This window comes from Stegodyphus dumicola, chromosome 8 (genome assembly GCF_044657685.1).
Source record: "Stegodyphus dumicola isolate Sdum_Otavi_A_Nest chromosome 8, ASM4465768v1".
Taxonomy (NCBI): Eukaryota; Metazoa; Arthropoda; class Arachnida; order Araneae; family Eresidae; genus Stegodyphus; species Stegodyphus dumicola.
The window spans coordinates 139,806,159-139,820,601 of NC_140775.1; the positions used below are offsets into that span (position 1 = coordinate 139,806,159).

Here is a 14,443-nt window from a genome sequence, read left to right on the forward strand (position 1 = left end):
TGGTACGTTGGAATAGTGGAAGCCATATGTCGATGAAAATAGACATACACAAGAATATTGTGATAAGTTTAAAAATAGCTACAGTAATATATTTCGTGGAATAACTGGTAGAAGGTTTACAGGAGAACTAGAAATTGATGCCACCAGATAACTGCTCAAGTAAGTATAGTGGCAATTGTCATGTGGAGATAAGAAAGGACTTCGGTAGAAATAGTAAAGTAGGTTCTCAGAACCTGCTTTACTATTTCTGTATTACTGTGTTGAGTCATTTAAGAAGTTATATGGAGCTTTCACTATGCTGCGGAAGGTAATGGATATCATTTCCAAGGCCAATAATATGCAGATTAACATTCTAGATGACATAATAGTTGCTAGTAACATGAATGATGAGTATGTTCAGGACCTGTGAAAAGTATTTATACTACTTAAAGAAGCAGTTATAACAGTAAATGCAACTAGATGCAAATTCATGGGCAAACAATTCTGTTACTTGGGGTACAAAAACATCACATAAAGGAATTAAGATAAGTGAATCCAAAATAACTGCAGTTAAAAACCACTTGCTGCTGACTGTAACAAAGAAACTAAGGTCATTTTCCAAATTGTGTTCATAATACAGGACATTTATGAATAATTTTGAGAAAACTACTGCCTTTATTGAATTTCAAAAAGGGAAAAAACTTATTTGGTCAGTGGAGGCAATTACCTTTTTTGAGAAGCATAAAGCTATGATGATTTTGAAATTTTACGATTGGAAATGGAGATTGCTGCACACACAACTGATTTTGCAATAGGAGCAGGAAAGTATGTATGCTGATTACATATTTTAGGGAAAACTCAACCAAACTTGCAGAAATTGCAATGCTACCAAGACAGAGAAACCCTAAACTTATTGCTGGCAATACGATGAACAGTTTCTAACAATTCAGAAATTTATGGTGTATTTTAGCAAAGAGCAAATCACAATATATATGGAACTATGTCACAACCATTGCCTCCATTTGAAAAACAACCTATCATCAAGACTGGTAAAGTGAGCTCTCAATTGCAGGAGTATAATGTAAAGATTACACACATACTAGGAAGAGAAATCTTAAGATTGGTTCTCTATCAAGAATCAAATTGGATGACAAAGGATAACAGATAAGTTGTACTGTGCTAACTTGAAAATTTTTTATCGTTGACAGACAGTAAGAAAGGAGGCGAAAGCAGGTTCCGATATTAAAAACATTTATGTGCATTTAAATGATCCCAACAGTTTTGAATATCCCAATATGGCAGCAGTTAGGAACAAATCCAAGAATTATGAAAATATTGATGACCTTTTGTCTCGTATGAAGGTTACAAATAAACACATGCCATTACAAATGACTGGTTGCCTCAGCAAGTCTGATACTAAATGAGTTACATGATGTGCCATTGCAAGGCCACCTAGACATTTTTTACTTTGCAGGAACACATGTTTATTAGTAAATCAACAAGAATGCAGCAAACTCTCATCCAACCACTTCTAAAATGACCAATGTTCGGTGCAGCATTTACATATAAGTATGCAAGCTATAGCTTAAGGGCCCTACATTTTTAGGGGCCCTCCAAAAAAAATTATCTAAGTGAGCAACTGTCAAATATACTTCAAGATACTGCCGCGATGCACAGAGAATTAGAAGTTGATCTGTCAGCACTATCCTTATCTTCAGGACAGATGTTTTCATTTTATATGGCTTATAATTCCTTACTAAATGTAGTATTTCATCTCAACGTATTCTGTCTTTGATATGATTTAAATCAAATTCCTCATCATAATAATTTGCTTCCGATAGTGAAGAAAGTCACACAGAGGTTATTGAAAACGAAAAAATTTCAATTGACAAATTAGTCGGTATTCTCGACATAGCAATTATACTTGAACAGCGGAACTTTGTAACTGAACAAGAAATTATGTCTGTTTATAGAATTAAAGAGAAAGTATTATCACATAAAACAAAGCAACTTAAACAATTTACATTAAAAGAAATGTTTAATAAAGTAAACAAATAAATATTAAGCTTTTTTTTTTTTTTTTTTTTTTGTAAATTTTGATACCCTTTAGATCATAATTGTTCTTTATTTCATAAATTACGGTTTCATATTTTTAATTTTATAATTTCTGCATGCCATCTTACCAGATTTAAATTGATGATCTATAAACCGGAAAAATCGATAATCTGGAATCGCCGAATTCCCGACGAGTCCAAATCAACGACTTTTGACTGTATACATTTGCTCAGAATATTAGTATGCACACAAACATACACAGCATTTTAAAATAAGGAAGATAACATAAGTAACTTTTTTAAAAATTAAATTGACTCCTCAGAAAAGTACTTGACAGTTATAAAAAAATTATCTGAATAAAACACAAAGATTACACATTTATGCTATTCATTAAAGTATGAATGTTAATGAGATAATTCATAAAATACAGTCAAAAGTCGTTAATTCGGACACCCATAATCCGGAATGATCTATAATCCGGACCTCAAAGCTACAAACTTTCTGCGCATGCGTCACGTTCACGCATGCGCACAGGCGTTTAATAGTGCACGTAAGACCTTTACGTCTGCGAATATGTTTGTGCGCATGCGCGTTTAATGTGTGACGGACGGGATAAGCTAAGCTAAAAATTCAGTTAATGTTGCAGATTGCGTTGTTCCTTAATCTTCGAATTGGATCCGGCTTATTATTTTTTGCAGACTGTTAGAGCAATTTCATGAAAGTAAGCTTGAACTTTCGATTATGTCAAATAGAATTTCCGATATATATTTACTAATATGTAATTTGTATCTACAAAGCGAAAGTATGTTTTGAAATCTGAAATCTGTGTGGATTGGAAGTTGATCTGTCAACACTATCCTTATCTTCAGAGCAGATGTTTTTATTTTATTTGGCTTATAATTCCTTACTAAGTCTAGTATTTCATCTGGATGTACTCTGTCTTTGATATGATTTAAATCAAGTTCCTCGTCATTATAATTCACTTCCGATAGTGAAGAAAGTGACCCAGAGGTTATTGAAAACGAAAACATTTCGATTGACAAATTAGTTGGTATTCTCAACACAGCAATTATAGGACTTGAACAGCCGAACTTTGTAACTAAACAAGAAATTATGTCTGTTTAATAGAATTAAAGAGAAAGTATTATCACATGAAACGAAACAACCTACATTGAAAGAAATGTTTAATAAAGTAAACAAATAAATATTAAGCTTTTTCTTTTTGTAAATTTTGATACCCTTTAGTTCATAATTGTTCTTTATTTCATAAATTACGGTTTCATATTTTTAATTTTGTAATTTCTGCATGCCATCTTACCAGATTTAAACTGATGATCTGTAATCCGGAAAAATCGATAATCCGGAATCGCCGAAGTCCCGACGAGTCCGGATTAACGACTTTTGACTGTATATGAATATAACTTACTTTTATTACAGAATCCAATGTGGCTAACCTGGAAAAAAAAATTTTCTTTAAACACATTAAGGAAACATGTAAATTTATATAAAAAAAAAGTACATTTATTATCCAGGGAGAGTGTAATTGAAGAAATTTTACAAATGACTACAAAAAATACACATACAATTTATAAGAAATAAACTGAAATGTTTTTATATTATTATCAATTCTCAAACAGTGTTCATAGCCACATTTTTTTAGTTAAAAAAAATAAGCACCTATAAGCACTTTTCAAGCACATTTTAAGAAAAAAAATAAGCACCTCTCTAATTACATTATACACAACTGCATAACCTTAAAAATTAAACTTGTAATTTAAAATATGAGAAATGCAGTATTTATTAAGAGAGAATAAGCATTACCTCAACCATGGAAAATAATTACTTTTTTTTTTTAATTTTAAATAACTGTTCAATTTACAGAAGTAGTTTACAATGAGAGAAAAAACAACTATGCAGAACTAAACTATATTACAAGATTTAATGATGAAATTTCAGTTCAAAATAGAGAAAATAAATAATAATAAGGCATATTTATTGTATTCGCTTGGAACCTAATAATAAATACAATTTATTTATCCACTCATATTGATATTTAAATAATTTAAATATAAATTCTGAACATTTTCTAAATTTTCATTGTATATCAGTTTTCCTTAACAGATATTGCAAGCAAAATAATTTAAGTAAAAAAGAGGAACATTTCTGAAATCAGAAGACAGAAATTTGCTTCATGCAGTCATCCTTTAACAGTAAAAGCTTAACTAACCCGCATGCTTGGAAATTGGGGAATATTCAGACAGTTGAGTGTAACTTGAGAAAGAGAAGCGGAGAGGGGTAGACTGTAGCTGCTCTTTAGATTTTTTCGCTAAATAAATGCTTTTGACATTTTGATATATGCATCATATAAAAATAAACCAATGGAACTGAAAAATATTCTGCTTAGCAAGCACAGTAAAACACTTTTAAGTGTTATAAACAAATCTTGGACAGAACATCAAAATTAATTATCTCTGCAAAATATCGCAAACAGTGTGCAATACGTGTGCCATAATTCTTCCCTACATGATTATTACGTAATCGGAATCAACAGCTGCCGGTATTGGAAGAATAAAGAACTAAATAACTGGGGTGTTTTTCATTCTAATTTTCAACAGAAGGCTTTAAATTTCCGGAATAGAATCATTCTTTGCTTGGGTTGGTAGACCGCAGAACTTTTAGTCCTATTCAATCCAGATTGGAAAGTGACACACACACACACAAAAAAAAAAAAAAAAAAAAAAAAAAAGAGTCCGTTGCTTGTTTTGCAGAGAACTGTAACAGTTTCAATATTCGAGATTTTGTGGAAAAAGGGGAGAACCTCCCAATCTTCGTATAATGTATAATGTATTGGCCAAAAAAATGAAATTATTTTGACTATTCGATTACTTTCCCTTTATTTAAGCCATTCCGAATATTATTCCTTAACAAAGATTAGAAAGCTGATCTTTGTTAAAGCACAACCATTTTTGGAAGTTTACTATACTTCAGCAGTTACTGCAACTATGTTATTATAAACATTCACACATATACTCATAATATAAGCATAATAATTATAATAAACACGAATATGAACTGACCAAGCGGAACGAGAATACAAATTATTAAGATCTTGATAGAAATTCAAACGTGTGTAGTATTTGGGTGGGAGGAAAAGAATGCCAAATGTACCGGAATTTTCTACTGCTTTCGCAATTCTTTGACCAATAGAACGACGGGCACCTGTCTGTACTCTTTGTGCACACCAAAGGTTATGTTAATGCAGAGAAAGGGGGAAAAGCTATTTCCAGGAGTATGATTCACCATCTGACATTCCATATTAGGAAGAAAAGTTGTTTATTTAGTTTCAGCTTTGGTACGGGGAAAAATAGCACATTCATTTTAAAAAAAAAAAGCACTAAAAGCAAAAAATAAGCACTAAAAACAAAACAAAAAAAATAAGGGCTTTAAAGAAAAAGTAAGCACCTATAAGGGCCTTTATATTTTATTTTCAAATATAAGGACTTATAAACGCTTATAAGGACCGCTACGAACCCTGTCAAAAATCATGTAGTTCCTAAATCAATTCAAAACTGCTATAAGAGTAAACTATAACTAAATTAAATATAATAAATAAATTATTTAGCAAATTATAGCTACTTACCTTATAAGATCAAAAACAATAATAGCAGCCTGTCTGAAAAAGAAATGTCCAAATAAATACCACTAAATTTACGATATTTCAAATAAAAAGCACATTTAAGGAAAGATATTTATAAATATACATACGAATGCCTATAATATGTTCCAGTCATGTATCCAAATCTTTCATGTCCAGCTATATCCCTAAAAATATAAGATATTAGAAACTCAAAATTTAGCAAAAAGTGGAACATAATAAATCCTTTATAAAACTTATGGTTCCAAATAATTTTGGTTTTCTGTGAGAGGTGATGTTCAACACTGATGTTTATTTATGCTCTAAAAATAATTATTTTCAAAAGTAGCTGCCACTAGAAATGTAAATTAATTCAAATTAATCAAATTCATTCATGCCAATTGTTACTACACAGGATGTCTCAAATAAGTGTGTTGGGAGGTTACAAGGGGGAAATGCATTATGAATGGTTTCAGTACATAACATCATTCAGGAGATATGGAATTTGTAAATACATGACCTGACATTAATCCTGTCTGGCTGAATCAATTGATTCATTGTTCACATTCAGTTAGCCTTCAACAACATTCAGACAATAACAGGTATATTTGAATATGTCTCACAGTCCATAATCCATCGGCATAATGTTGTTTGCATCAACATCAACAACTGCCAGTTTGAGAACTTATTACAAGACAAATTAGGCCTGCGATTTCATCACAGTATCTTTTTGCTTGGCCTAAAGTGACATTAAAAGATTCTAAAATCACAAACCTTTTGAATGATGTAGTGTGACAAGATCATTCCAATGGCATTTTATTTTTGCTGACCAACTGAATGTGCCATGTAATGAAGGAATCTTAATGAAGAAAATGTATGATTAAACAAACTACATTTGTGTTCAGCATCTTTTACTTTCTGGCATGAGCGAAGACTACACAGCCATTTTAATTCTGAGTCGTTTTAAATTCATCTTTCTTGAAGAAATCAGATTAGTAGCTTCTTTATCTCTTCACAAATTCAAAATCATAAGATTCAGGTTAAAGGCAATTACCATTAGGGAAAAAGGCAAATCAAACTGGCAACATCAAGGAAATATGCCAAACCAAAGAAAAGTGGTAAATGGTATAGCTTTAAGAGAAAAGTACTAATGCTCTTCATCCCATGGACTGAAATTAATCTTTCCAGGATGACTCATTTAATTATGGAGAAATGCACTTAGGGTATCTGCCTTTTTACAGTAAAAGATGCTCTTGTAAAGGCCTTAACAAAGAAAACTGGCATCTATTTACATTACATATATTCATCTTTATATATTAAAATTGCAAGATTTCATTAAAAATTTCATTCAATAAGATATCACACCAATGCCATATTACATACAAATGAAGATCCTAAAGTATTAAAATATATAATCTAAATGAATTTAATTTGCAAATTATTTAGGAAGTAACATGAGAAAACAAGTGAGTGCTGTTTTAAAGGTATCATGTTAGTTACTGATTGTTACTTTCATCTGATTGTACGCTGTGATATATTTCACTTTTAGTTTGTAAAATCCAACTTAAGATGGATTTATTTAAACAATATATTATTTTAAATAATGAAATTTACAATAGATTTTAATTTGTTTTAGCAATTTTTTGCATTTTTATTTCTAGTTTATTACCTGCAGCAGTAATTCACTACAGACACAAAGGGGGCTAAGTGTCAACCAGTAGCTAAAATACACAAATCTATTTACAAGAGCACCATTACAACTGTTAGTAATCCTTTCTGGATTCAATCACAGCAAATCTAATGAATCAACTATATTGTTTTTTACTACGCACACAACAAGAATATTAACTTAGCAATCTTTGCTAATTTTCCAAATTTTAAATTTAGGCAAATAGGTCACTTCAGAATGGTTAAAAACATTTATGGTTTTAAGAACCAGTCAGTGATTAATGAACTGATGGTTTTGAGAGTGGTTTGGCATTGATCTTTCTTCCTATGTCAGATCATTCTTAAAATTCACTGAATTTTATTTTAAATTTATGCCAATCTCATTTGCATTTTTTAACTAATTTTAAGTTTTACATTTGCATCTTTTTTTCTTCTAATTGATTTTCCAAAGGGCAGAGTACTTAAGGGTTATCTACAACAAAATAAATGCCATTGTAAAATGACTTCCAAAGTGAAATCATTGATTATCTTGTATTGTGTTTACATTTTAAGCTGCACAGCAAGATGCACCAAAATTATTTGGAGCCATGAGCAGTTATCAATGGGAATAGATACTGCATATAATACTGTTTACCTTTAGAAAAAGACTTGGAGAACATTTTAAAGCTATTATTAATATTGCAAGGATTAAAACTTGCTTAAAAACATGCAATCAATATTTTATGCTGGACATTATTTTTGATATTACCAGTGATTTGACAAATTAACTTAGTAGTTAGTAGTAACTTAAAATTTATGACAAGCCTCAAATACTGAATTCAAACATTACCAATTTAAAGGCAAGTGACAACATTAAGAATAAAACAATTCAAAATATTTTTTAAATGAATGCATACAAAATTCTTATACCTAATATTGATTTATGCAGGACAAATTTTTCCTTTCCATAAGGGGCTTAAGATGATTAAAATGTAATAAAAAATAGTAATACATTTTGCAACAATACAGTCTTGACTGATTATCAGTAATTCCCTTCTGTGTTTTTATTAGACATATTTTGCAAGACTAAATAACTGTTGGTAAAATAACTCATTAAAATTAACATACATCATCCTAGAAGAGATATTCCTTTTTCAAATGCCACTGCCAACAAGCTTAATTAGTTTACTTTCATCGTCCTATTATGATACTTTGCACCAGAACTTCAAAACATAACAGACAATGATTAAACCTGTTTGCTCGTTGATTTGTGCAACTACATGCCTTGGGTTAAAATACTGCAACAAGAATCAGTATAATATATATAAATTTGAGAGATAATATTTTCAAAAGTTAAATTGAACCTTCTCCTTCAGCTACAGGAATAAAAATAAATGAGAGGAATCAATCTTATGCAATAACAACAGAAAAAAATTCAAAATTCCACATTAGGAAGAGGAAATAAAGCCATTGGAGGCATCATTTCAATAACAAATGAAAGCAATTATGAAATAATTTCTTAAAGAACTTAAGGATTAGAACTAGGGATATTAAACAGAACTAAGATTTTTATGCATAGAAAATGCTTCAAAGAAATCTAATTCACCAACAAAAAAATACACAAGTATTAAAATATAACTTTATCGTTTTTACAATGCACATTTCAAAGAAATGCAATGTACAATATAAAAATGTTGGCAACCACCGTTGATTTACCTAGCACATGCGCACGATAAGCAAATTCTCTGCTGCGTAATACTTTTCTATGCAGTTAGCCAACGTCAATGGCGAGTATCACACGTAAGTGAGAAGTGCTAAGCGCTGTATAATATTATGTTTCTACTCTGTTGTTCAACATTTTCATAGCTTAAATAAATCTTTGTCATGTATATGGAAGACGTCATTTTATTTTTCATTGGTTATGGGCCCAGACAGTGCTTAACTGTGCAGCCCAACCGCCATTGTTAAATTCTTTCGGCAAGCCAAGCTGCATCAACTGAAATGAAAATGATGATGACAAATACAGTGTCAATTGAAAAGCTAAACAAGGACAACTTTAACACGTGGAAGTTGCAAGTGGAAGTAATACTGATTACAAATGATATTTGGGACTATGTAGCTGGGAAAATTCCGAAACCAGAACCTGGTGATGAAGGATTTACAAAATGGAAAACTACTGACCAAAAAAGCACGAGTGGATATAATCCTGTCCATCTCACCCAGTTAACTTCCACAAATAAAGAATTGTGTAATATCTCATGAACTATGGAGAAAATTGCATTCTATTTACAAATTGAAAGGACCAGCTAGAAAGGCCACAATTCTAAAAAAAATTTCTTTTTACAAAAATGAGTGTTTCTAAACAAATGATTGATCATCTAAATGATTTTTTCATTCTTGTGGACAAACTGAAAGAAATGGAAATAAACATTGTGGATGATTTGCTTACAATATTGCTTTTATATAGCATACCGGGCATCTTATGAAAGCTTTCGAATAGCCATCGAATCTCATGATGAACTGCCTTCTCCAGAAATGCTGAAAATTAAACTGTTGAAAGAAGCTAGCGCTCGCAAAAATAAAAGATTCATCGTTTTCTGAACCTCAACATGCATTCTATTCAAAAGATCGGAAGTGTACTCAACGACTGGTTCCTAAACCGAAACCAGACACGTTTACAAACCGAAGACAATATCCAGTTAACTACAGATGCAACTTCTGCCATATTCTATGGGCATGGAGCATTGGAATGTAGGAAGAAAAATAGAGAAACTAAAAGTAAACGCCTTAGTGAAACTGCAATGTCTGCAGAAAATCATAATTCCTTGGAGCAACAAAAAGCCGTATCATGCACAAATAGTAATTCTAAAGACATTTTTTTCTTGATAGTAGTGCAACATCGCATATTTGTAACAGCAAGAAACTGTTTAATGTTACCTCAGGAATTTCCTGGAACAGTTCCAGGAAATTCCCGAGGTAGGTGATATTTATATTAAATTAGCTGTTGATAAAATAGTTCAAGCTATTGGAAAAGGAACTATTAAATTTAAAGTTCATATAGGGTCTAAAGCCGAAAATATCAAACTTAAAAATGTATTGTGTGTACCTGATTTGAAAAATAATTTAATCTCAGTGTCTAAACTAACTGCAAATAATCTTTCAGTAATTTTCAAAGAAAAATGTGCTCAAATAATTAATTCTAATAACGAAACAGTAATTTTAGCTATATGTGATCTTTATCATATTAAATATCATATCAAATATTGTCATGCCAATATTTGAATCTGTATCAATTGCTAAAGAAACAGATCAGTGGCATATAAGATTTGGCCACTTAAATGAAAATGATCTTAAAAAACTTCAATTAAATAACATGGTTAGAGGTCTTTCTTTTTCTCAAAATGATTCTCTTTCTACCTGTAAGGTATGCATTCAGGGTAAACAAACCGCAACCCCCTTCCCAAAGAATCTGAATATAGAAGCACTGAATTGTTAAATCTAATTCATCCTGATTTGTGTGGTCCCATGAGAACTGAATACGTGGATCATTTTATTTTGCAACATTTATCGATGATAAATCTCGAAATGTTCGTGTTTATTTTATAAAATCTAAGGATGAGGTTAAAGAGGCTTTCATAAATTTTAAAGCATCTTTTGAAAATAAACTTAACTCTAAAATCAGAATTCTGCGAACCGATAACGGGCTAGAATATTTAGGGAAAGACCTTAATAAATCTCTTAACGACACAGGAATAAAACACGAAATGAGCACTCCTTACACGCCAGCCCAGAATGGCGTCGCAGAAAGATTAAATCGCACTTTAGTTTCAACGGCGCGATGTTTGTTATTGCAATCCAATCTGCCTCAGAAATTCTGGGCCGAAGCCGTCAATGCGGCTGCTTACATTCGAAATCGCTGCCCAATGCGAGGTTTAAACGGCAAAACAAAAACACCTTACGAAGTGATGTTTGGCAGAGTACTCTCATTTCAGAACCTTTGGCCAAAAAGCATTTCCGCTAAATAAAAGGCCAGGAATAGGCAAATTTGATATTCGATTTAAAGAATGTATTTTTATTGGCTATTCTGATGAATCAAAAGCAGGATAAAAAATTTGGGATCCTGAGGCACGTAAAGTGATAATAAGCAGAGATGTAAAATTTATTACCGAGTTTGAAAACTGCTGTAGCTATGACTCAGAGCAAGAAATATATCTGCGTCTCGCTCCAGAGGTAAAAAATTATAAATAAAACATGTTGTGATAAATCCTCCACCTCTGGACAGCAGCGATCGCCACTAGACTTTGAAAAGGAAAGCGGAAGTGACTTAGCGAATCAATGCTTCCTATGCTGATTAAAAGGGGGCCTGGTTGACCCAAGAAAATAATAATAGGTTTTTCAGGAAGCCTTAAAAAGGAATATCACCATACAGTTTTAAATAAAAATTAACAAACTCAAAATGTTGTTGAGGAAAGCATTAATCCTGCGGTGCAAGAAGCATTAAATGGACCATATGCTGAAAATTGCCATGCTGTCAGAATATAACTCGCTTGTTCAAGAAAAGGCTTGGAAATTAGTAAAAAGACCCCCAAACAAGAAAGTTAGTGGTAGTAAATGGGTTCTTAAATTAAAATATAATCACGATGGCACTATCGAAAAATACAAAGCTAGGCTAGTTGCTAAAGGGTGCACTCAAATCCGTGGTCTCGATTTCACTGAAAACTTTTCCCCTGTTGCTAGATTAAGTTCCATAAAAACAGTTTTAGCCTATGCTGTAGAACACAGTCTCAAAGGTTATCAATTAGATTTTGTAATGGCCTACATAAATGGAAATTCAAATGAAATCTACATGGAAATTTCCAAAAGTTTTCGTGACGAAACTAATTCAGATAAAGTGTGTCTTTTAAAGAGATTATATGGTCTTAAACAGTCAGGACATCAGTGGTACAAAAAGTTGGATGAAAAATTAGAATCTATGAAATTTAAATCTCTTAATTCAGATAATTGTGTTAATATTAAAAAGATGTCTAACAGTGAAACTATTATAATCGTTTATGTAGACGATCTTATCGTTTTTACCGATTCTAAGCAAACGTATGAAACAATTCACGATAGGTTAGCCTCTGCTTTCAAAATGAAAGACTTGGGGAAATTACATTATTGCTTAGGCATAAAATTTTACCAAAATGAGAATTCAATTAAAATTTCTCGAAAGAAATACGTTGATGATATTTTAAATTGGTATAATATGCAAACTGCTAAATCCGTGTCTTCACCTATAGATAATAGCAAAAAATTATCAAAAGAGACGACTCCTAAAAACAAAAACAAAAAAAATCGCTGACATAAAAAATGTTCCATTTAGAAATCTGATCGGATCACTAATGTACCTTTCAGTAGCTACTACACTAGATATCCCATATGCCATGAATGTTTTATTTATACGGACACAGAAAACCACTTATTGCCTTTGTGGATGCATATTGGGCATCAAATGTCGATGATCGAAAATCCTACACAGGTTTTTGTATATATATTAAGTGGTTCAGCCATAACCTGGGAATCGCGAAAACAACACAGTGTAGCTCTATCTTCAACGGAGGGGAAATAAATGGCTTTGTCTGAGGCCGCCAAAGAAACCGTCTACCTACGTTGTTTCCTGAAAGAGCTGGGTTACAACGTAGAAAACCCAACAAGACATCAAGATCAAAAGACAATCAAGGAGCTTAGAAAATTATGAAGAACTCGGTTTTTCACTCCCGTACAAAGCACATAGACATTTGCCATCATTTTGTGCATGAAGTATATGAACGCAGTGAATTTGATGTGCAGTACATACCTATCAGTGAAATGGGAGCTGATGTGTTAACCAAACCCCTGACTCCTGTTAAACATTAAAACTGTTGTACAATTATAGGACTGAATACTGTTTAATATGTATTTCGTTTTATTTTTCAGGAATAGGAGAATCAATGTCGAAAGGGGGTATGTTGGCATCAGCCATTGATTCCCCTAGCGCATGCACATTATAAACAAGTTCTCTGCTGCGTAATACTTTTCTACATAGTTAGCCAACGTCAATGGTGAGTGTAAGCGAGAAGTGCTAAGCGCTGTGTAATATCATGTTTCTACTCCATTGTTCAACGTTTTCATAGCTTAAATAAATATTTGCCATGTATATGGAAGACATTTTATTCTTCAAAAAACTAATGAGCACAAAAGAAGAAAATATACAATACCATAGTTGCAGCGTGACAAGTGTATTTTCATCCCACTGTAGTGACTTTATAGCAAAATCAACACCTATTGTGATTTTGTAATTCTGAGTGAAAGTACCTATAAAATAAATTTAAAAGTAAACAAATTTAAATTTTAACAAACATGTATATACGTAAAAAAGCAAATTTAAAGTTAAAATTAAAAAATGTGCAAACGTATAAAAGATTTAATTTTCGAACTAATCTACAATATCATTTAAATTCAGATAGCATAAGTAAATCAAGTGCAAAACCAAACCATGAAAATAAATTCACCAATTTAGCAAATTAAAATTAATCTAAAAAAAAAAAAATTTAATGCATAAGTGAATTGACTGTTGTTATTTAAATTAAATTTATTTAAATTCAATTTATTCTTATAAAATAAATTACATGCTTGACTACAGTCATGGAATTATGTTAAATCCACAGACATAACAATGTATCAGGCATTTTATTAACAAAAGAAATTTAGATAAGCATCAGCAATGATTTCCCTGCAGATTAGTAGATATTTTGATATCTATTATCTCATCGACTAAAAAAGCTGTTTACCATTGAGCCATGAAAACTGGTGGAGATGTCATCAAGGTTTTGTCAGTTATTTCTGCAGAATTATGAAGGAACTGATGCTCCTTTATTTAAGAAACAATCAATATTCGACCACTTCATTTCTGAGCTTAATAAAAAGGTTTTATCAATTTCAACAATTTGTTAGGGCATCTGATTTTGCCAGAACTTTGTTTTAGAATACTGCAAGTACAAATTTCACACAGTTAATTGTTCCAATCTATTACTGTTTTGCTGGCCATATATTCAGCTGATCCTATCGTGTCCACTAATACACACTATATGTTAGGATCCCATACGTCTG

The 14,443-nt window shown here is 31.7% G+C and overlaps 1 protein-coding gene across 2 annotated transcripts in view; it reads right to left on the reverse strand.

Moving 5' to 3' along the window:
* The window catches only part of LOC118186339 (ras-related protein Rab-32-like), a 51,468-nt gene that overhangs the window by 21,263 nt on the left and 15,762 nt on the right, over positions 1-14,443 (reverse strand). For both annotated transcript variants that reach the window (XM_035356425.2, XM_035356424.2), the window contains exons 4-7: positions 13,552-13,648; positions 5,800-5,856; positions 5,675-5,707; positions 3,461-3,488 (exon numbers count right to left, since the gene is read on the reverse strand). In XM_035356425.2, coding sequence (XP_035212316.1) covers positions 3,461-3,488; positions 5,675-5,707; positions 5,800-5,856; positions 13,552-13,648 — 215 coding nt within the window. The remainder of the gene's footprint in view (positions 1-3,460; positions 3,489-5,674; positions 5,708-5,799; positions 5,857-13,551; positions 13,649-14,443) is intronic.